Source organism: Aedes albopictus, chromosome 2 (genome assembly GCF_035046485.1).
Source record: "Aedes albopictus strain Foshan chromosome 2, AalbF5, whole genome shotgun sequence".
NCBI lineage: Eukaryota > Metazoa > Arthropoda > Insecta > Diptera > Culicidae > Aedes > Aedes albopictus.
This window is the reverse complement of record NC_085137.1, coordinates 383397392-383421147: the sequence shown is the minus strand read 5'-3', so window position 1 is coordinate 383421147 and position 23756 is coordinate 383397392. Positions and strand designations below refer to the sequence as shown.

At 41.3% G+C, this 23756-nt stretch overlaps 1 protein-coding gene across 7 annotated transcripts in view; it reads left to right on the top strand.

Moving 5' to 3' along the window:
* The window catches only part of LOC109403225 (uncharacterized), a 96494-nt gene that overhangs the window by 54123 nt on the left and 18615 nt on the right, over positions 1-23756 (top strand). For all 7 annotated transcript variants that reach the window (XM_029878905.2, XM_019675998.3, XM_019675995.3 and 4 more), the window contains 9 exons: positions 129-311; positions 380-523; positions 608-741; positions 13892-14072; positions 14139-14599; positions 14659-14827; positions 14899-15543; positions 15607-15927; positions 15993-16175. In XM_029878905.2, the coding sequence (XP_029734765.2) occupies positions 129-311; positions 380-523; positions 608-741; positions 13892-14072; positions 14139-14599; positions 14659-14827; positions 14899-15543; positions 15607-15927; positions 15993-16175 (2421 nt within the window). The remainder of the gene's footprint in view (positions 1-128; positions 312-379; positions 524-607; positions 742-13891; positions 14073-14138; positions 14600-14658; positions 14828-14898; positions 15544-15606; positions 15928-15992; positions 16176-23756) is intronic.

Genomic DNA, 23756 nt, shown 5'->3' with positions numbered 1-23756 from the left:
CCGAAACCCCTGCTTCGAGTGTGATCCAACGAAAGTCTCGTTCCGTACTACAGCAGCAACACTGCCCTTCCGATATCCTTCCGGCAGTAAACGTAACTAACACACCTCTTGACCCCCGTCACCCACAGATGAGCCCGAATGCAAGAAGTGCATCAAGGCCCTCCAGGAGCTGGAAAACATTGACGACGAAGCCGACGAACTGGACATCGGTTTCGTCAAGATCCACGACGAAGCCCTGGCCGAAGAGTACAACCTGGGACCACTGCCAAAGCTGGTGTACTACCGACATCAGACTCCGATCGTCTACGAGCGTAAGTCGACCCTCTCCAGCACGCAAGACCAAAAATGAGAAGACGTTTCTTTTTCGTCCATCCTGCAGATGAACTCCAGCGGGAAGAAGATGTGCTGGAATGGCTCGTGGAGAACAAGGCTACCGGCGACGAGGACGACGTGATCGAGGAGGTCAACGCCAAGACGCTCAAGACTCTGATTGCCAACATCGACAATCTGGTCGTGTTGTTCTGTGAGTGACTTGATAATAATAACCAATTCGTCGGAATACATAACGCTAATATGTTATGTGACTTTCTCTCATACTTTTGTGTAGATGATGAAGGAGACGAAGAATCGGAAAACGTCCTGCACGAGTTGGAGAACATCGATGACGACTGTGCCAAGCACGGCATTCAGTTTGTCAAGATCGACGACGCCAAGGTGTCCAAGGAGTACGGCATCGATGATGTAAGTATCTAAGTTCTTTCGGTTATTGGTTGTGCATAGAAAAAAATCTCCATCTTCCTAATCTGTCGGCTGCACTCCAAGTTTGGTAAATTCATTACCGAATAATCAGTGAACAAGTAAACAATATTCAAAAAAAAAGTGGTGGCATACACTCTATCTGGCAACACTGTTTTGTTCCGGTGTGCTTTAAGCTAGAATCTATAAAGTTCATGTATTAAATATGTTCAATGATGATGCTAAATATTGTTTCGACAATGATCTGATTAGCATATATTACTAATAGTAATTTACTATACCCGTAGATTGCTTGTACTAGGCTCAAAACTAACATTTAAATATTGTTTCGACAATGATCTGATTAGCATATATTACTATACCCGTAGATTGCTTGTACTAGGCTCAAAACAAGACATCACAGGGAACATTTGCAAAACATCATGCTAGGAAATAGACAACCCTAATCCTTGTTCAAGACAGTATCAACCTGTCAACAACATCCAATAGCAGCGGTCTTCTGCTCTTCCTGAAACACATTATGAAACAAGAAGCTCTGATTGCTTGTTTTTTTTTTATCTACGTCTCACATTTATATTCATACGGCTTCCTACAATTGTCTTTGTAGCGCCGTGCACTAATCAGTGCCAAACCAATTGACCCATAAGGACTGTTCATTTTATAAAGAGGACAACTTTGCAAGGCTATAAAAAGAAAACGCGTTGTTCAAATTTGAGCAGCCTTGGTTAGTTGTTCAGTACATTATATTAGCAGATAATAACCATAAATAAATTGGGTTAAAATTATTAAACTTCATAGAAATGTGGCAAAGTGTTTCGAGAGATCAATTTTTCAATTCCCAAAAACTAAAGATAAACACAAAATTTCTGTAAAACATCGGTGTATCGTTTTTAATTGCATAAAAGTGTTTGCCATGCTGCAGCAGTTTGAGTGATACATATTCTGGCAAAATATAAACCTAATCGGAATAATGGTTGTTGAGATATTAAAGTTACAAGTTGGACTCGATTTTCAGAATAACATTTATTTGTTAAACAAAAATGTATAAAAATATTAAATTTTGAATGTGTTCAATGGATCTAGTCGAAAGTACTAATAATGCAATATCAAATGCAGAAAACCGCTTCTTGATAGCTTTGTTGGCTTGGTTACTGTGCTTCATGGCAGTTACCGGAGATAAAACCGCTTCGTTCTTTGAAGGTTCTTCTAAATAACGATGTACTCTATTGCAAATACAACTTAACAATGATGTCGAAAATAAAAATTAACATGTAGTTATTTTCAAATAAGGTATATAATCACATAGAGTCAGACCTTGCTGAAAATAAATAATAATAAGCTTCTCTAGAATCAAAAACTTGCATTTATGGAGCAAAAAGTATGCAATTTTTCATTATTGCCATCATTAAGTATTAAATTTATTATGAAGAATGTACTTTAAAGAATATTTTTCTTCGGTATCATTTAGAATGCGATTCTCTTCTATACTGGACAAATTTTGAACTGATTCCGTAGTGTTATTGCATCACTGGATTTATATAAGTATTTTTTATCAATTTCATTGATAACAAGGCAACTCACTATATCAAGCTGTATAATGCTTGGTGCTTTATTACTGACCAACTATTACACTCCACCTTTAGAAGAATAGTATTAGATCCCAACACATTGAAAAGTTCATGAAAATTTTAAAGTTATGTATGTGGAAAGTTGTGTAGAATTTTGAGAAATGGGGTTTTATTGAGTTTTAACGAAAACCGCTTCAGTTCCATAACTAAGGATAATTTGTATAATGTTATATTTTTCCTACACTGTAGAATAGCTATGGAAATTTATGCAAAAAACCGATAATGATTTTATTGAAAAATAAAAAAGATATCACACAAATAAGGTGTCCTCTTTATAAAATGAACAGTCCTTATCGGGCCACACAAGGCGACGGTCATCTAGGAATGAGTGACATAATTTCTGCGTTGAAGCGACCGGTTACGTGGAAATTTGCAAATCAGGATCCCATCGTATCAATGCGTTGGTCGTGAATGTGTTTCATAGAGCCAGAGACGGTCGGCAGTAGTGTTGATCGAGGAAGAAAGGAAATGTAGATGTCGCAGTTTTTTGCGTTAAGATGGTGATTGTGCACAAGACTGGATATGACTACAAGCAACAGCAAGACATTCAGTACAGCTAGATTGATTGCTGCTCTTTGGGTGATCTCTGCGGACGTTTGCACAAATACCTTTCGTATTCTACCATCTCTTCCATGGTAGACTTTCGTAATTCGTCCTTAAGGCTCAAATAACCATCATTCAGTCATCAGCAATCATTATTTATTCAAATGCAGTTTTCTTGCAAGAAATCCAAAAACGTAATTGAAAATTATTTCACTGTTATCCAGATGGTGAGTAGCGTACAGTGATAAATTTTCATTCAAATTGGTTGGGATTTCAGCGAAAAAACTGCATTTGATTTTCTGGCAAAGGATGATGGTTTGTTTCTTCTTAAATACACTAGTTTTCAGCTTCCCATTACCAACTAGTACTGAGTCTCCCACTTTAATACAGGGTGTTAGGTTCCTGAGTGCAAACTTTTTAAAGGGTGATAGAGGACCATAAATGGCGAAAAAAAATTTTCTACGCATATGGTCAAATCTCAACCGTTACGTAGTTATTGAACTTCCCATGTTTTTGACTCACATTGCCTTAACTGGCTATAACTTGAAAATGGTCAAACTTATTGCAATTGTTTTACCCTTATTTGAAAGTTTATTGAATTTTCTATCGAATGGCATCTTTGAATCGATTGGTTTAGTTAAATAACTAAGTTTTCTAGAGCAAAATAGCTCAAAATAGTGTGTTTTAATTTGTTTTTGTCAAATATATTTGAAACATGCATTATAAATTAAAATTCTTTCTTTGGTAAAGTTGTGGCCCCTATTCCACTCTACAATTCTTTCTTTGACACCAAACTTCTAGCTCTTATCGTTTTCTTGAAATTTCGATTTAAATGTGCGGCACAGTGCGCAAAAAAGTGCTTACCTCGACAGTTGCAAATTTATAACCTGAAATGCGATATTTAATTCAAAATTGCAAGAAAACGATAAGAGATAGACGTTTGATGTCAAAGAACGAATTGTAAAGGGGTACAGGGGCCACAACTTTGGCAAAGAAAGAATTTTAATTTATTACGCATGTTTCAAAGATAATTGACAAAAACAAATTAAAACACACTATTTTGAGCTGTTTTGCTCTAGAAATCTTAGTTATTTAACTAAATAAACCAATCCATTCAAAGATGCCATTTGATAGAAAATTCAATAATCTTTCGAATAAGGGTCAAAAAAATGTGATAAGTTTGACCATTTTCAAGTCTGGCTATAACTTGGGCAATGTGAGTCAAAAACATGGGAAGTTCAATAACTACGTAACGGTTGAGATTTGACCATATGCGTAGAAAAATTGTTTTCACCATTTATGGTCCTCTATCACCCTTTAAAAAGTTTGCACTCAGAAACCTAACACCCTGTATATTTCACGTCTTCAAACTACTTGCATCTTCGCGTTATGACAGAAAAGTACCCAATACTCGTGGGCAGGGTTCCTGATTTGGTCTGAAACTTTGCCGAATAGAGTAGGCATCGCACACGCATCTCAAAGTCGTGACAGGGCTGTGAAAGCGACTCTCCACGAGATGAGTGTAATTTACATTCACCTCGTGGAGAGTTGCCTTCGCAGCTCCTTCACGACTTTGGTATGTGTGTGCGACCCCTACTCTATTCGGATAAGTTTTAGACAAAACCACAACGCAAAAGTCGTCCATACATCATTTCTTGATTGCACGCTTCACAAGTGAGTGTACCTCTTTGCTAGTGAGTATTAGGGCAGTTCAGACAGAAAGGTAGACAGCCGTATTTCAAACTGCGGCGCCATCGCAGGTAGTATTGGGCCCCTTTTGCAATCGTTTCTAGGAATAACTTCCGATGATCTTGTACTAGTAGCCGGGTCCGCCAAGACGCAGGTGCGCATCAGCGAATAAACGCGTTCCCTACATCCAGGGTCACTACTGCACAGTAAAAAATATCCCAAATTCTTACGCTCTAGAGCTATGTCGGTGGTCTTTGTTACCGACGAGATAATGTCTACGGTCGACCTCCCCTTCCGGAAGACAAACTGGCTACTTGAGAGACCACCTTGGTATGTCTCAACAATCTGTTGAGGATGATCCTCTCGAGCGTCTTCCCCGCTGTGTCGAGCAAACATATTGATCTTTATTTCGACGTGTCTCCGGATGGTTTCTCCTCCTTAGTCAATAGAACCAAGAGCTGCCGCTTTCAAACCTCTGGGAAGACTCCCCCGTCCAAGCATTCCTGCAAAGCAGATTACCTACGCTGAAGCATTGTGACTTGTCTGCTAAAACTCTCTTGAAGGCTGGGCCTCGCGTCGAGAGCTTACTGTTTGCGGATTTCGCCGTGGATGCGCCTTACGGCTTTTACACTCACATCACAGACAAATCTTGCTCCTGTCAGGGCCTTTACAGTCCCATGGTTTGTGTCCCGGTTAATGACACTTAATGCAAACCCTTAAGCCTAAAGCGTACTCATGTACATTTTCACGAGATATTCGCTTCATACGGAGCACTGACACGGACTTCTCTCCTCGCTCCAGGTTCAGGCTTTTTGATTCACTTTCTGAACCTACTCCTATATCGTTTAATAGAACTTTAGCTTTGTTGAATGAAAACTGCTTCAAAGTAAACCCACTCTTGGAATGCATAAGTTTCACCTCGTTGACGACCTCGACGGTCGCGAGCGTTTTCTCATAGCAGGTCTTTATGCTTGCCTTCGAAGGATGTAGACACCAACTCCTGGACTGGGAATTTTCCCGTTGGCCTCCACTTACACATTGCATACAAATCTTGCTACTATTTGAGCCCTTACAGTCCCACAATTTGTTTCGCGGTTCAAGACACTTGAAGCAAACCCTTGAGATCTCGCTCAAGCCAAAAGCATGTACTCAAGCACATATTCGCGAGGTATTCACTTCATGCGGAGCATTGACTACGACTTCGCTTCTCACTCTAGGTTCTGGCTTGGCTCCAGGTTCTTGGCTAACCTCTAGAACATCAGCTACGTTGAATGAAAACTGCCACAACGTAAACCCACTCTTGGAATGCGGTGAAACTTGCCTCGTTGACGACCAGAACGGGCTTGAGCGCTTCCTGGACGGTTCGAAGCTGTCCAAGTAGCCGACTACGTAGTGCTTGTATTGGATTGAAGATGCTTCTCGTGGATGCTTTCCAAGAGATGTCTGTGTATGTGTAGACTAGACTAATAGACTAGTTACTGCTCGTTAGTTCTCCTCAGAATGTTCCACCGCGTTAAGGTGCTCAAAGTAATGTGCAAAGGCCGAAGAACACGTGGAACCAAAGGTTGGCTCCAGTCAGTGTTTGACTCGCCCATCTTCTCCAGATTCTGAAATACGTGTAGATGTTCCAGCTAATTCTACAGTTTACCACAAGTAGATCCCATGATCTCGTTTACGTAGTTGTAACCGAACACACAACAGCAGATTGTCCAGCCCTATCAAAAATGTAGAATGTACGAGTTCGTAGTCTACTAGCGAAAGACTACTTTGGTTAGGGAACCGCTTGGCTAAGCCTCTATTTGGGTAATTGTGAGAGTAGGACAAGTCGACTGACCCTGCGAGTATCAATCAACGTATGCCGGGCGGTACTACCTTTGCCGCATACCCCAACCTATATGGACTGTGATTGGGGCTCCTTTCGCTTCACATTTCCGTTCTACTGAAGAGTTACTTGTCCAAGCTGCTTTGCAACGTACTTTTCCAGCAAGAAGAATCTTCACAACGGGATGCAGGAAGAATCTTCATCGATGAGGACGAAAATTGTTTGAAATGCACCGTCGATGAAGAGAACGACTGGAACGATGCGGTAGAGCGACCATTGCGGAATCCTCGGACGATGCGTAACTTGTAGACATTCCTATAATTCTCAGCAGCGGAGAGTATTTATTGCCACCAATTCCAACAGCGCATCGACCTCATGTATGTCTACATCGGCTGCCACACACTACGCGGGGTTTGCTATTCTTTGCGCAGGTGAGCGCAGAAGGCCCGCCAGATAATACAGGGGTTCGTTCAGCGGCATGGACATGAACGATACCGATTTCGCTGGTTTTCCGCTGATCGGTTTTCGTTGTATGTAATTCCCCGTTTTTCGAAGCTCGAGTGATACTTTGCTTGCTTCAATCTCTAGATCCCGCATAAAATCCGTGAACGTCTCCAGAGTTACTGGTTGATTCTTATTCTTGAAGTTGACCCAATCTAGTGGCAGAGAAACGGGCAACTCTGCCACCAGCTCTTGCATCAATGCCGGATTTGACGAGTGTACCGAGAGCCTATGATAAGTCTAGGCGGCAGTGGAACCTGCTAGATCTTGTTGAATAAGAAGCTCTGGTCTTCCATAAATACTGCGCAGCGTCCTAATGGCGTGCGGCACATGGACTTGAGGGCGTTACCCTTCAGACACCGCTGCAGGCAAACCAGGAACCTCCGAGGAACCGTAGGTGACAGTGGACTCTGTTTGAAGATGGAGATAAAAATCGACGAAACCTCAGAATTTCTACCAAAAGAAGGAAGACAGCAGCTCTGAGGATAGGCTTTAGAAAAAGTGAAAAATGATTCCTGATCCGCCGAAACGTGTCAACTTCAACAGCCGGGCAAAGCTATTGCGGAAACTGAACTGAAGAAGGTCGAGGAAGAACAGCGGTTGCTGGAAATGAAGCCTTAGGAACAGGAGAAGTGGCGACAGTTAGTGTAAGTTAGTGTCTCACAGAAAAAGAAGGTCGCTTAAGTAACCGAAACAAAAGTTGATTCGTAAGGAGTCCATTGAAAAGCGGAAGGACGTTATCCGTCAGGCAGTGCCAATGAAACGGTTCGATTCGGACAAAAAAAGAATGAACATGAACATGAAAATTAAGAGGAATGAGACGACCTTCTGCGATGAAAACGATGAAATACAGTTTGCTCTTCAGGGCGCGCTGGGTGCACCCCTCAACTCAATACTTAAGTTTCACGCTAACGCCGCTCAGCACAAAAGTGCATAATTTCCAGACTACACCAAAAATGTGTAACCCTTGCACATTCACAAAATCAGCTCCTGTGTCCGCAAAATCGTTAAAAACGCAAATATTTTTGTACAGCAATCTAGCTAGGTTTACTAGTGACCTTGGAAAACAAAAAAAAAACGACATTTCGCATCTAGACGAGTGTACGAGCTGTTTTTTGAGAATGTGTAACTGCTACACATTTTTGTGTGGTCTGGAAATTATGCACTTATGAGTAGGGCTTACACATTTTAGTGCTGAGCGGTTTTACTGTGTTCCCGCTCTCAATTGGCTTTTTGCCAAGTCCTTCGCGTTACTCAATCTACTGAAATCCGCTCCAAAGATGCAAAGTGGTGTCTGATGCGGCGACTACATGCTCTCCACATAATCATTGAGTGAGAGTTTCCCATACCTGCCCAAGAAGCAGCACCTGCAACATCATCCAAAATGTGGCTTTCTATGCTTTGGTCTAAATGAGTTGCACTGAAAGCACACGCAACCTCCACCTCGTCAATTGAGTTGCATTTAAACTCCGAATTTTGTAAAGTTTCGGCTTTGTTTCGTAGAAATCACCAAATACCTCGTGTTTGACATCGATTCGTGGAGGCGTAACTTAGGGGGATTAGGGGCATAATGGACACCCGGGGCGAAATGGACACCCCTGTTTTTGCCGAAACCGTCGACTTTTATGTAAAACTTTCAATGCATAAGTGTAAAGGAACAAGTTATTGTTCTATTTTTCAAAAGTGCCATTAATATTTCTTCAAAATAACCAAAATATCATTGAAATTGAATTATGTTTTTCATATGGTGAATTTCTTATAATTTCGAAGCAGCAGCAAATAAGGTATGACGAGTGTCTGAGTGTGTCCACCATAAAAACAAGTGAATTGTTAGCTTATCTACATGTATACGGAGATTAAGCAATGGATTAAGAATTATATTTTTGATCAGAACTTACCCAGAATAGCTATTTCAATGTTGTAGTCGATTCGGGGCGAAATGAACACTGGCAATATGAATGGATGTACGCGCGTTGCATACTGTTAGGCGTTTTAAAGAGTTTGGTAAAAATCAATCCGATTATTTTAGCCTAAAATTTATTTAAATTACTTTGATGTTATGTAAACTCGTCTAAGATGGAGTATTATATCTGTGGTATTGATCTCCGTAGGCAAATTACTTAACTGGTCAATATTATCAAAGATACAGCATAAAATATGCAGGGGTGTCCATTATGCCCCGATGGGTGTCCATTTCGCCCCGTACCTTTCCTGCCATCCCCAAAAAACACACGGTTTACAATTCATTATTTCTTCACAATAATGACATTATACCTGCTGTAAATGATTGAAATACGTAGGAAACAAGTTAAAGTTGTAAGCCAACTGATAATATGTTAAGTTTTTGTCTGTTATACAGGCCTAACATACTCATTTGCTTAGGGTGTCCATTATGCCCCTAATCCCCCTACATATTCCTCACAAATGCTTCAACAGTCAGCTTGAATTAAATGGGCGATGTTACCCAAGCAACACACATGTTATATAAGAGTTACGGCAGCGCAAGTTTTGGTTGTATAGATGTTAATTTTACGTAGTTCAAACATTGTGTTGGAATAACGCCAAATAAACTTCTATACAACCAAAACTTGCGCTTTTGTTACTAATATATAACATGTGTGTTGCTTGGGTACAGTCATGCAACATCTAAGTCTTATTTGTTTGTTCAGATTATGTTCCAAATGTGTTGCGAGAAACTTGTGCGTCTTTTCATTTTGACAGTTCTCTAACTTGTGACAAAGAAAGGGCATTGAAGTAACAAGTAACTTCAGTAGCTTTTATGGTGTGATGAGCAGCAATTCTATTACAGAGCGTTTGGTGTAGTATGTAAAGTGAGTAATTAATACACCTGGTGTCCATGATTTGAGTCTGGACAAAATCGTTTTACCATTTTTTTATCATTCCCTCTCATTCAAGTTGCATGATTCAGAATCTGTGCTTTTTGGGTTTCAAAGAAGAAGCAATTGTGATCTACATACCGTCTAATCAGGTATCAGGTATCAGTAGGTCGGCTCTAGAGGCACGTTCTCCTCCATTCGGGAAATTTGTGCCATCGCCATGAACACGAGCCTATTCATCATTTACCTGACAGAGAAGGGAAGGAAAAAGGATAGGACATGGGAAAGGACAGGTAAGGGAATAGGATCGTCATACTCGCAAAAGCGTACCACAATGGGTTCACATAGCGTCCTGAAAAGGACACTGTAATAATGCATAAGCGTACCACAATGGGTTCAAACAGCGCCCTGAGAAGGGCACTGTGATAACGCACAAAGCGTAAAGAGAGCCTATAGCTCTTTACCACAGCGGGTCAAGAACAACAGAACGTCCTGAAGATTCAGGTTTGAAACAAGTCGTGTGGCTTGGGGAGGCAATCACAATCATACACTATGCCCAGGAAGTCGAGAACATTTTCTCGACTGGAACGGGAATTGAATCCGCCGTCTCCAGATTGGCGATCCATAGCCTTAACCACTAGGCTATTTGGAGAGAGTATCACACTACAAGAGTGAAATTCGTCTTCAGCCAAGTTTATCAGGATAATCAAAGACTTTTCGATGATAACCTGGTTGATTGTAGATTTATCAGCTAGGAGGCACTTGTGAGACTTGGAATAATTAAGTTTCTGAAATGAATTTCTGGCTTAGAAAAAATAAAAATTTACTTCGTCATATGCGCTAATTCCTGTCACATCCGACGGGAAATAGCTAATGATTACAGGTATTCCAACTTTCCTTTGCCAATGCCTCATTAGATTGAATCATCTTGTTGTAGACTACCTATAATCAGCCTCTTAAGCAATGGAAACCGAATAATTACACTAAATTTCACATTTCAATTTCAACTCCACATTTGAGTAGAATAAAAGCAGCAGCTAATCGATTCAAAAATCACCCTATTTTGCTTATCCTTTGACAGATACGCGTATTTCGACTACTATTTGTAATCTTCCTAGTGGATAACCGACACTGAGGAAGATTACAAGTAGAAATACGCGTATCTGTCAAAGGATAAGCAAAATAGGGCGGAATTAAAAAATACAAAACTGATTACACTCATTTGAAGAGGGTATTCTGCTTAGAGGGACATGTTGACTTCGTCTAAAGAGAGTGCAAGCAAATGTGTGCGTGGATTTTCTGCATACAAAACATCGTATTTCACAACCACAGAGAAAGATTTCTTCGTTGAACTGTGATGGCGTACATATTGTTCGTGCAGTTGAAAATCGGAATTTTTGACACGCGAAAATCGATTTTTCTCCTAAACCGTGTGTTGGACGAACGTCGGGCACAGGGCGCTGGATAGAGGGCAAGGTCCGCTGTCCAGCGCACTACGTCCGACGTTAGGTTTCACGTATGGATTTTGAGAAAATTCGATTTTCGGGTGTGGGGAAACTTCGGGTTTCAACCGCGACGACAATATGATCTGGTCGGTAAAAATATTAATTAAAATATATTGGTCGATATTCTAAAGTTACATCCATTTCAGCTTGAAAGGTTCTGGTCAATCATAGTTTGTATACAAGATTTGATTTGGATTATGAAGAATTTAATCTACTTTTTGAATAAACATAATTTTTAACCATCCTTTGTACCATGGTGTCACGTAGAAGGTGTGCCGAGAATTGAATTCAGGTTATGCCCGATCAAGGTTGTTAATCGATAAATTATCGTTATCGTCGATAACGATAATTGTGTTTAACGTTATCGCTCACTGCGATGATGATAAAGTATCGCAAGGTTTATCGGCGTTCGATAATTCAACGCCAGTTAACTGGAGTTAACTTCAAGAATTTTGATCAAAGCAATCTTGGTTAAAAATCTTTGACAACTTATATAGATTCAATACGATTCAATACCTCGATGGAACTTGTGTTTCGCACCGCAAAGTCTGATAAGTAAATTCAAGCAGGGAGTCCATCGGCCATTTCGAGTCATTCCATCGATAATCATCCAGGAACTCCATTAGGAATTCCATGCTACTACTCCATTATGTGTCCATCGAGAAACTGTCATGATTCAACCAGAAACATGACCGAAATTACCGCGAGAATTCCAAGGGGAGTTCCTTCAGGGATTCCTTAAAGTACTTCGCTAGAGATTAGATAGCAAAACTCACAATAGACTCTATCAATAATTCCTCGCATTTTATCGGAAGTTCCACCAGGAACTTTTCCGTATAGGGTGTGGGACCATTTGGGCAGGAGCACCTATTTTGGGCACTTGCTGCTATAACACAGTCAATTTTGAACCGATTGATTTGAATTTTTGAACATGGCTAGATACTGCCTATCTGATCGTGTCTCAAAAACCAAGTCAAACGGTTCAAAATTGACTGAGTTGTAGAAGCAAGTGCCCAAAATAGGTGCTCTAGCCCAAATGGTCCCAGACCCTATTACTTCAGAGATTGTAATGGGAATTTCTCTTTCATCTGGAACTCTTCCAATGATTCTATTGGGAATTCCATTTCCTGATGAACAGGATTGAACAAACGATTTTTCTTCTGGGCTGTAATATGTTGAAATGTATCAGATTTTCATACGCATCAATTTCCTTTAGATTATGATTTGAAGTTTCATTTGTCGCAAGATATTGTAGGAGCACGATAGCACATCTAAGGTTCATAACTTAGTCATACACACAGATGGGAACGTTTGATAGCTGAAAAGCTGAACTCCATGTTTTTTTTCCTAACATACAACAGTTAACTCGATAATTTTCGATAAATTATCGAGGGGGCGATTACGATAACGATAATCTAACGCACTGTTTATCGTTATCGACAGGTTATCGAAAAACTGTTATCGAGGTCATAGTTGGCGTTAAATTATCGACGATAATTTATCGCTTAACAACCTTGCCCGAAATAGACGTAGATAGACAGAAACAGAGTTTGAGGAACAATTATTCAATCTTATTATTTTAAGAAAATTGTAGTAGTGGAGCGGACCTGGTGTGATGGTTAGAACACTTGACTATCATGCCGAGGACCTGGGATCGAATCCCACTCCCGACAAACTCGCAAAAATGTGAGTTCTTCCTTCGGAAGGGAAGTAAAGCGTGGGTCCCGAAATGAACTAGCCTAGGGCTAAAAATCTCGGTAATACAGATATAAAAAAAAAATTGTAGTTCTTTCACAATACTTTTTACACGATATAGAAGCAAATTTATAAATTGACACCAAATCACCCATGAGGCAATAAATTGATCATTATTGGTCAGTGCTTAGATAGACCAGAATTAAATAAAAACCATATCTGAATTTCTGCAGGATTTACATTTGTGTGATTGTGAGTTTTTTGGTATTCACATCCTATACATGAATTCTATACATTCTTATGAAGTACTAATTGTTTGGATAAAATCACAGTTTTTTTATGTTTGCCGTTTCTGCTAAACTACTAATGAATCAAGTCTGGAACAAATGGTGACTTGAAAATCTAAAGCAATCCGGCTCCGGAAATTTCAGATTTCTCTATCAATTACCACATTTGAACACAAAACATGCAACTTTTGTGACACACTGACTGACTGCATCGGATGTGTCGAGCTACCACGTCCATTTGAAAACATAATCACCACCGTCATCGTCGCCGTAGTCTTCGCCAATGTCCGCTATAATTAGAACTTGGTTCACCTCCGCACTTGTTGCGTTTTGAGGAATCTATTTTTGAACCGCATTGCTTCCTTCAGCTGAGTACACATGCGTACTGGCGCATACAGTGTGTCCGTTGCAGGCTGTTACTACATTCCAATCTTACCGAAAACTGTTCATAATTAAGGATGCACCCCGTCGCAAGATTAAAACAATTAAAAATGACACATCAGGCACTGCAGGGCGCGTGCCGTGATTAAGCAGACAGAAGCAGCTAATTATAAAGCGCACCGAACCGATGCGATGCGCTGCAACACTAGGAAATCGCATACCAAACAAGTCTGTGCTTTCGTTCTAGATCCCAGCCATCGTCTATTTCGAGAAGGAGATTCCCAACGTGTACGACGATGACCTCAGCGACGAGGAGGAAATCCTGCAGTGGCTGCTGTCGCAGCTGGAAAAGGACGAGATCGAGGATGTCACCGACGAGATGCTGGACAAACTGATCAAGGAGGGCAAATCCGTTGCCGTTATGTTCTGTAGGTTTCAGTGGAATTTCCATATTTCAATCTGATTTATCTGGAGTTTTTTGTTCTTGCGAATAGATGACAACAACGACAAGGCGTCCGACAAGATCCTGGACGAGCTGGAATCCATCGACGACGAATGCGATCAGCTCGGTATCAACTTCGTCAAGATGGACGATACCGAAGAAGCCAAGGACTACGGTGTTACCACGTTCCCAACGCTGGTGTACTTCGAGCAGGGAATTCCAACGGTCTTCGAAGGTGACCTGGAGAACGAGGAGGATGTGCTGGAGTGGCTCGAGCGTCAGACCAGCTCGGACGAGATCGAGGACGTCACCGACGAGATGTTGGACATGATCATCGAAAAGATGCCACACGTTGCCGTCCTGTTCTACGACAAGGACTCCAAGACGTCCCAGAAGGTGCTGGCCGAGTTGGAGAACATTGACGACGAGTGCGACCAGAATGATATTGCTTTTGTCAAGATCGATGACGACAACGAGGCTAAGGAGTGGGGTATTGAAGAGCTACCCACTATGGTAAGGAGGTTGCGCTAGCACTCGTGGAACTGAGTTTGAGCATGTTTTGTCTTTCGTAGATCCTGTTCGAACGCGGCATTCCACACATCTATGAAGGAGATCTAATGCGGGAGGAGGAGCTGTTGGGCTGGTTGGTGCACCAGAAGAGACATTCGGAAATTCCGGAAATTACCGACGAAATGAAGGACAAGCTGATGCGCACCTACGATCACGTCGCGATCATCTTCTGTAAGATCATGACCTTTTAGACCCTGAGTAATCTATAGCCTAACAACTTTCTCATATCTATGTTTTGACAGACGACAAAGATGACAAGCAGGATATCCGCGTGCTGAACGAACTGGAGAACATCGATGACGAGCTTGAAAAGGAAGAAATCGTCATTGCCCGTCTGGATAACGCCGAGGAAGCCCGTGAGTACGGTCTGGATCACCTTCCAGCGCTCGTCTACTTCGAGAACCAGATTCCAGCCGTGTACGAGGGTGACCTGATGAACGAAGAGGAAGTCCTGGAGTGGCTCAAGCTGCAAAAGTACTCGGCCACCATTGAGGAGGTCACCGATGAAATTCTTCAGGATCTGATCGAGGAGCACGAGTACGTTTGCGTATACTTCAGCGGAGAATGCGAGGAAGGTGAAAAGTGCGACAAGATTCTGGACGATCTGGAGAACATTGATGACGAGCTTGATGAGGCCGGTATCATCTTCGTCACCACTGAGGACATGTCCACTGCCAAGAAGTACAACATCAAGACGGTGCCAGCGCTAGTGTTCTTCCGTAACAAGGATCCGCTGATCTACACCGGTGATTTGAACGATGAGGACGAAGTTCTGACCTGGCTCACCGATGAGGAAACACTGGAGATTCCCGGAAAGATCGAAGAAGTCAACATCAAAATGCTGGAGAAAATCCTGGCCGAGAACGAGCACATCGTTGTGTTCTTCTGTGAGTAGCTAGTAATGTTTCGATTCAAAAATTGATGATTGATTGCTGAATTCTTCATTTCAGACCACGACGAGGACAAGAAGTCGCTCAAGATCATCAACGAGCTGGAGAACATCGATGACGAGTGCGAGGAGAAGGACATCAACTTTGTCAAGACCTCAGACGACGACGTCGACAAGGAGTACGATCTGGAACAGCTTCCCGCGTTGGTGTTCTACCGCCACAAGTTCCGTACCATCTACAGCGGAGATCTGATGAACGAAGATGAGATCCTCGAGTGGGTGCTGCAGCAGCACGAGTCGAAACCAGAGGTGATCGAATCGGTTGATCGCAAGACCCTGCAGGTCCTGGTCAACGAGATTGAACATCTGGCTGTGCTATTCTGTAAGTTGTTTCACGGGGCGAGTGGAATAGTGTTCACAATAACGGAGACTCTGGTTTACTTTTAGATGATGATGATTGTGAGACGTGCCCTAAAATTCTGGAGAAACTGGAAACCATTGATGACGATACGGACAAGCACCACATTCAGTTCGTCAAGGCCAACGATGAGAAACTGGCACATGAGATCGGAATCTTCTCGTTTCCAGCCTTGGTCTACTATGAAACCGGTGTCCCGATTATGTATGATGGTATGTTTGTGCTTTTCCGCCGAATTCCATAACGAAACTTACACGGATCCAACTACTGTGTAAATTTGTCGATTAATGCTCAATTGTGTATATATTCTTTTCTCCCTTTTTCTCCCTCGATATCTAGGTAATCTCAAAAACGAAAAACGCATCTTGCAGTGGCTAGTCGATCACAAAAGTAAGCTCTCTCGGTATAACTAGATTTAGTTGTTTTATCTTCTTTAAGTTGACCTTTATTTCGTCATGATTTTGCATCGTTCTGAACCATGATTACGTTTTGAGTCCACCGTGCTCCAGATCCCGATCTCGAAACCAATCAAGTGGCGTACCATTTTGTCCGAGTTCTCAAAATGTTTCCCTACCATACGGCTATGATTTCCTCTGCTTTGGTTTTTGTTAAATCCAGTTCCTTGTAATGACCTACGAAGTTTCGTATTTCATACCCATTCCATACGATTTTCTATACCAATTCATACATCGTTTTACTGAATGCCCAAGCTTCAAACGCTTTTTCTCTTATTCTTTCATACACTCTACCCATCAATCCGACACCAACTGTCACTATCTCTCGCTGAGTCTCGCGCTAATCCTCCGAAACCTATGACAAACCATTTCATACAAATTCCCAGGAAAGTATGATATCAAAATGAAATACAGTGGCGGTCAGAAGAAAGAACGCAAGAAGGTCGTTTTCTCTGATCCGGAAGAAGAGGCACGATTAGCGCGCCTGCAAGCGGAAGCCCGAGCCCGATCCGGGGTTCCGGAGAAATCCATCCTTAAACCGCCACCAGGAGCCCTACTCTCCACCAGTCTACAATACAATCCCATGTCATTAGGTAACCTCCTAGGACGTTGTAGCTCTTTCTCTGTCGCACACTCTGTTTCTCTTTAGAGCAGCTATAATGCCACATAGTCGGAACTGCCTTCTGTAGAGCCTCAAACTGAAACCACCTTCACACTTATCCCAATAGATCTATCTGTAGTGCGCACCCAGCAGAGGTCCAGCGCCCCTTCCCCTAAATGTAGACTCACGTGCACGCACTTGCATCCCGAAACTGTCCCTCCCACAGAAGGAGCGGCATTCGTCCCGTAGAAGTAATTGGTGTCGTACAAATCGAATCCAAGTCACGTGTCTGCACGTGTTTCCGTAGTCTGTAGGCTTCCTAACCCCTGTTCTAGAGTAGACTTCGCAAGAAGCGCCAAGCCACAATGCACGAACGCTTGCCCAAAACTTCGGCTTGATTGGTCGTCCTCGTTGTTCGGCGGTACTCGTCTGCAATTTCTACAATATCTGATGCAGTAACCTTGCCCAAAGCCCTTTCTGTTCGATGTTCTATTGCTCGTTCACGAGAATCACACTTTCATCTACCGACATTTTGCAGATAACAAAATACCGAAACCTAAGAGACCTAAGCAAAAAGAAGTTCCCGAGTACATCGAGAGAGACGATAGAATCGATAAGAGCAGACCCAAGCAAAGCAAACTCAAACCAATCCCCAAGCTACAATCCACCAAAACCACCACCACCGCCACCACTACCACCAAACCATCCAAATCTGCTAAGCCTGAACCGCCCAAAAAGACCAAAGAAAGCAAAGCCCAAAAGCCCCAACCGTCGTTCAAGCCCCTGAAAAAACCCGAGATCCAGAAAGCCGACCCGGCCAAACCCAAAGCGGACCTAAGGAAGTCCGAAGAAGAAGGTACATTGCTCGCAAAATCTATCCCTTTAGTAGCAATTGCAAAACAAAAACAAATCTCTTTCCGTGTACATATATGAACCTCTCTATAAATAGTACAGTATCTTCACTAAACTTTGAGCAAATGTAACTTTGGAGTGCAAACTATTCCCATCCTGGCAGCAAGGGTCATTCATTTGCATCCACTTGCGCACACTCTTCCTCTTTCGCTCTTTTTGTTCCTTCTTCGCTATCCAAAAAGTTTCGATTAGATAAGTTCTCTACAACACGATGCAATAGGGTTTATTTTCTCGTGTTCTGGTTTTGAATTCATATTTTCTAAAGATTTAGGGCCTGGTCAAACACTCACGGCTTAAACGACCAAAAACAAATATTCATTGCACATGGCGACCGTGACGATTTGAGACAATACACCTTGAACAAAAATATGACGACCGTGTACTAAATCTTTAGAAGAAATTTAATACTGACCGGATGTAAGAAAAATAGAACCCTAAACATTTCACGCCGTACACGCTAGAGGCGTCTTTAGATGTAGATTGTGTAAATATGTAAGTGTATCCCAACTCTCCCATATCCCGCCCTTCAATCGTTTTTTTTTTACTAGAATCGTAGATTTAAGACCCAAAACCATAAATTAAGCACGATGATCGTTTTGAAAAGGGATGGCATTCCGAAATATCGAATATTTAAACAGTAGTCAAATAGAAGAATTAAAATAATGGTCAAGTGATACAGCATCAAATTATGTTGAGCTGTTTAAAAGAGTCAAATATTTATTGATTTTTCAAATTATAAAATTCCAGCTTACTTGCTGAAAATAAGAAAATCCATGAGTTTCATAAGAAACTATTGATACAGTTTTCATACAAGTCATGAAAATATGGCTTGAGATATTCCTTACCAAGTACCATCTGGTTTAAGTTTATGTGCTGAATGTAGTATTGCTAACAACCTTAGGTGAACATCAACACCTTTTAAAAGATTTTGTAATGGCAAGCCTTAAGGGTATTGGGGAAAGTTCTTTCAACCCCAATTATAAAATTTCATAATTTTTACTTTTACTTAGGTAAAACAAGCCAAATGGCAATTACAATGTACGCTTCGCCATGTATGTACGCAACAGAACCATGTTCTCGATGAACAAAATAAAACTTAAATTGCGAAAAAAAAGTCACCGTGTTCCAGTGGGAATCAAACTCACGACTGCTAATTCACTAGACGGGCACTTCTATCATCCAAGTTACGAAGCCACTTAACTGTCTCCGTTTTTCCTGAAGGCGTAGAACTGAACTCGATTGCACTATCGCGCACGATTTGCTTATTTTCACAATCCTAATCTCATTCGGATGGGATTAGAAGAATATCTCACATACATACTGTTCCGTTCATGTATGTTAAAGCAGGAGAGTAATTATTTTTGAATGGTCGTGAGCCTCGGGTACTGTCTACCTATTGTTACCTATAACATATGACTTATCCGTATGTCTACACACTGAAGTCTATTCAAGTGCAAAAGAAAGTATGTCAAATTATCGCACCAGATGGCACTGATGTGTGAAAAATGTATAGCATGGAGGTAAATAAGGCCTCCTGTAGGGATTTCCCCATGAAACTAATCAGCGATTCCTCCTGAAAATTCCTCATTAGTTTATCCCTAAACACCTACCAGGATTCGTCTCATAATTTCTCACAAGAATCCTCAGAGATATCTCCCAAAATTTCTCCTACAAATTCTTTCCGGAGTTCTTGCAAGTATTCTTCTATGGATTCTTTCAGGAATTCCTCCCGTATTTAGTCAGGGATTTCTCCTAGATTGCCGTAAGGAATTCCTCAAAAATCTTTCAATAATTTTTTCGGGATTCTTTAGTGATACCTGCCATAGATGCCTTCCAGCGTTCTTTCATTAATTCCTTCCAAAATTTCGTTAGGGATTTCCCCCGGAATCCCTTTAAGAATTCGCCGGGATTTATTCAGAGTTTTCGCTTGAGATCCCAGGATCCCTGGGATCCAGCAATAATTTACAGCATACCTTCAGAGATTTCGCATGAGATTCCTTCTGGAATTTCTTCACGTATTCCTCTCAGGATTTTTTCAAAGATTTATCCCGGAATTTCGTCAGGGATGCATCTCAAGAATTCTACAGATATTTCTCCCGGGATTCAACAGTGATTTCTGCAGGCGTTTCTTCCGGAATTATTTTATTGATTGCTCTCAAGACTTCTTTAGGGATTATTGGCAAGATTTGTTTAGGGATTCCTTAAAAAAACCTTCCAGGACTCATTTAAAGACTCCTCCCAGGATTCCTACAGGAATCCCTCTCAGGATTTCTTCCGAGATTATTTCTGGAAGTTCTTCAGGGTTTCCTCCCAGGATTCACTTACAAATATCCCTAGAGATTCTTCTGAGATGATTACCAGGATCGCATCAGAGATTTTTCTCGGGATTTCTTCAGTGATTTCGGCAAAAATTCCTTTCATGTGTTTCTCCCGAGATTTTTTTTAAGGATTTTCTTCAAAATCCATTCAAAGTTCCTTCCAGGATTCCTCACGGATACACGATTGATCCCGTCAAACTCATTAGGTGAGAATAGGGTTGCCACATATACGTCGATTCAAGGAGCTCCATGATCAGAGGTAGCAGAGCTTTCCTCTCATCGAGTGGCTTGGAACGCCCCAGAAACAACCGGAAACCCTTTCAAATACTCTGAAATTCCCGTGAAGCCCCCATGAATCATCTTGAAATGTTTCTGAAACCGCTACAAACACTACTGAATCCTTTATTGGTTCGCCCTGGGATCCCTTCAGGGATCTCTACCTGGGTTCCATCAGGGAGTTCAGAAATCAGAGATTTCTTCACTATTTATCAGTGAATCTTGCACAGATTTCTTCCGGGATTCTTTTATTGATTCCTCCCAAGATATCTTCAGGGATTTCTCCCAACACTGCTTCAGAGATTCCTTCAAGTATTCCTCTTGTTTCCAGGATTTCTTTCAGAGATTTTACTAGTATTCCTTCACTTACTCTTTCCGGGATTCCTTCCAGAAGTTTTTCCAAGATTTTTTCATCGAATCCTCCACAGACTTCTCACTGGATTCCTTTATTGATTCATACCGGGATTCCTTCATCGAGTTTGTCTAAGTTTCTCAATGAGTTCCCTCTGGATTCCTTCAGAGATACCTCCTACGATATCTTTTGGAATTCCTTCAGAACATTTTCCAGTGTCTTCTCCCAAAACCCTTTAGACTACTTCCGAGATATCTTTATGGAATTCTCGCGGAATTCTTTCAGGAAATCCCCCTCAAAATTCCTCTTGGGATGCCTTCAGAAATATCATTCGAAAGACCTTCAGAGGTATCATTCAGAGATTCCTTCCCGGGATTTTTTCAGCGATTACTCCTGGGATTCCTTTCATGATTCCTCCTCGAAATCCTTTCAAGATTGTTTCGGCTATTTCTTCCAGGAATCTTTAATGATTCCTACTGATTGCTTCCGGCATTCTTTAACCCTCCTAGGATGTTAGGTTTTTCGCACCACGATGGCGGAGTGCACGTTCAGTGTTCCTGCCTGGGTCATATTAACCCCAACATCCTACTAGGATTAAATGATTCTCTCAAGATTTCCTCCAAGATTCTTGCAAGGATTTCTCTCAGGATTCGTACATATTCCCTTCGGAATTCTTCAGAGATTTATCTAAGATTTCTTCACTGATTTTTCCGATATTATTTCAGCAATTTCTCCCAACATTCCTTCAAAGACTCCTTCAAGGATACCTTCAGGGATTTCTCCCGGGATTTCTTCTGGAATTCTATTAGAGATTCATTCCAGGATTCCATCATTGATTTCGTTCGGAATTCCATTAGAGACCCCTCTCGAGATTATTTCAAGGATTCTTTCAGGAATGCCTTCAGGATTTTTTCACGGATCCTTTACGGATTACTTATGAGATTCATTAAGGGATTCCTGCGATGATTCCTCCAAATATTTCTCCTGGAATTCCTTCAAAAATTTCACTCGGGATTTCCTCCGGGACTCATTCCGGGATTCTTTCAGGGCTTCCACACAAGATTCATCCGATGATTTAGCTAGGTATTAAACCAGCATTCTCTCAGAGCTTCCTCCCGGGATTCCTTCACGGATTTCTCCCAAGATTCTTTCAGAGATCACTTCAGGAATTCATTCAGGGACCCCTCCCGGGATTCCTCCCAAAAATATTCCCGGAATTCCACCAAGGATTCCTCCTGTGATTTCTGTTGAGATTTCCCCAGGAATCCCTCTCAGGATTCCCTCAGCGGAATTTCAGCAAGGTTTACTTGCAGGCTTCCGGCAAGATTTTCTTCTGGGATTCCTCCAGGTATTTCTTCCTAAGTTTGTTCAGGGTTTATTGATTTTTTGGGATTCGTCTAGGAATTCTTCCCGGGATTTCAGGAAATCTTTGCAAGAATCGCTCCAGAAATTCATTCCGAGATTTTTTTCAAGCAGGATTCCTTCTCAGATGCTGTCGCGGAATTTTTCTCGGAATCTTTTTCAATGATGTTTAATTATTTCTCGGGATTATCCCAGGAGTTGTTGACAGGATTTTTCTCAGATATGTTCGCGGAATTCCTCCCAAGAATTATTCCAGAGATTTCTACAAAAGTTGCTCCCAGGGTTTGTTCAGGAGCTTTTCACGGGTTTTCTGCAGGAGTTCCTCCAGGAATTTCTTCCAAAGATTTTCCCTGTATTTCTCTCAGAGTCCCTTACGGAATTTCTGTCGGTCTTCCTCCTGTAATTTATGTAATATATTTCCGTAAGCTCTCGTCTAGACTCTAGAGCTTCCGCCGGGAGATTTGAATGTTTGCACTTGAAGTTTCACCTGAGATTTCTCTTGTAGTTCTCCCGAGACTTCTTTTAGAAGATTCCTTTCGGTGTTCCTCTCGATATGTTTCTCATAGTTTTTATATGATTTTACCTGGACTTTTTCTTTAAAAAAATATTCTGGAGTTTCATACAGATTTCTACAAGAGCTGGAACTAATAGTTCTCATAGCGTTGTTCCGCGATTAATGTTAGTGTTTTTGTGTTCTTCACGGAATTCAAATCGGAAGATGTACCGAGATTGTGGGTGTTCCTTTTGGAAAATATCTAAAATTTGCTTCCGAAAATCTTATCGGAATTTTCTCAGAATTATTCTCAGAAACTTTTTGGAAAAGCTTACAAAAGTGTTTGAGTCCTGTGGAAATCTCGTGAGATCCTCCGAAAAAAACTATTGGAGAAATCCCGAAAGGGAATTTTGAAGAAATTCCTTTAAAAACTGGTTCTTCTCAAAAACATTTTTGAAAGTAATCCCAAGAGGATATAGTAGGAAAAATCCTAGAGGAACTCTAAAAAAAACTCTAACATAAATCCCGGGAGGAACTACGGGAGACATCTCGCGAAGAGCTCCAAGAGAAGTCCTGAAAAATTATGCGGAAGAAATCTCTGGAAGAACTTCTTCTGAAATCTGGTAACAATCCCGAAAGAAACTATTGGAAAGCCATCCCGATCATACGAAATTCCTTTTAAAAAAATCTAGGAGAAATATCTGCAGGAATTCTACCGAAATCTCGTGAGAAACTCCGGGGAAAAAACTATTGGAAAAAATCCGAGAGGAACTTCGGAATAAATCCTGGGAAAAACTGAGAACTCTCGGAAAACTTCTGGGCGTAATAGCCGGAGGAAATACTAGGAAAGCGTTGGCAGGAACTCTGAAAATCGATAAAATAAATCCCGTGAGGAATTACGGAAGAAATCCCGCAACGAACTTTAAAAGTAATCCCGGAAAAGCCATGATCCCTAGAAAATGATCAAAAAAAAATCTTGGGAAAATCCTAGGAGAAACTGTAGGAAACCCATCCCAGAAAACTA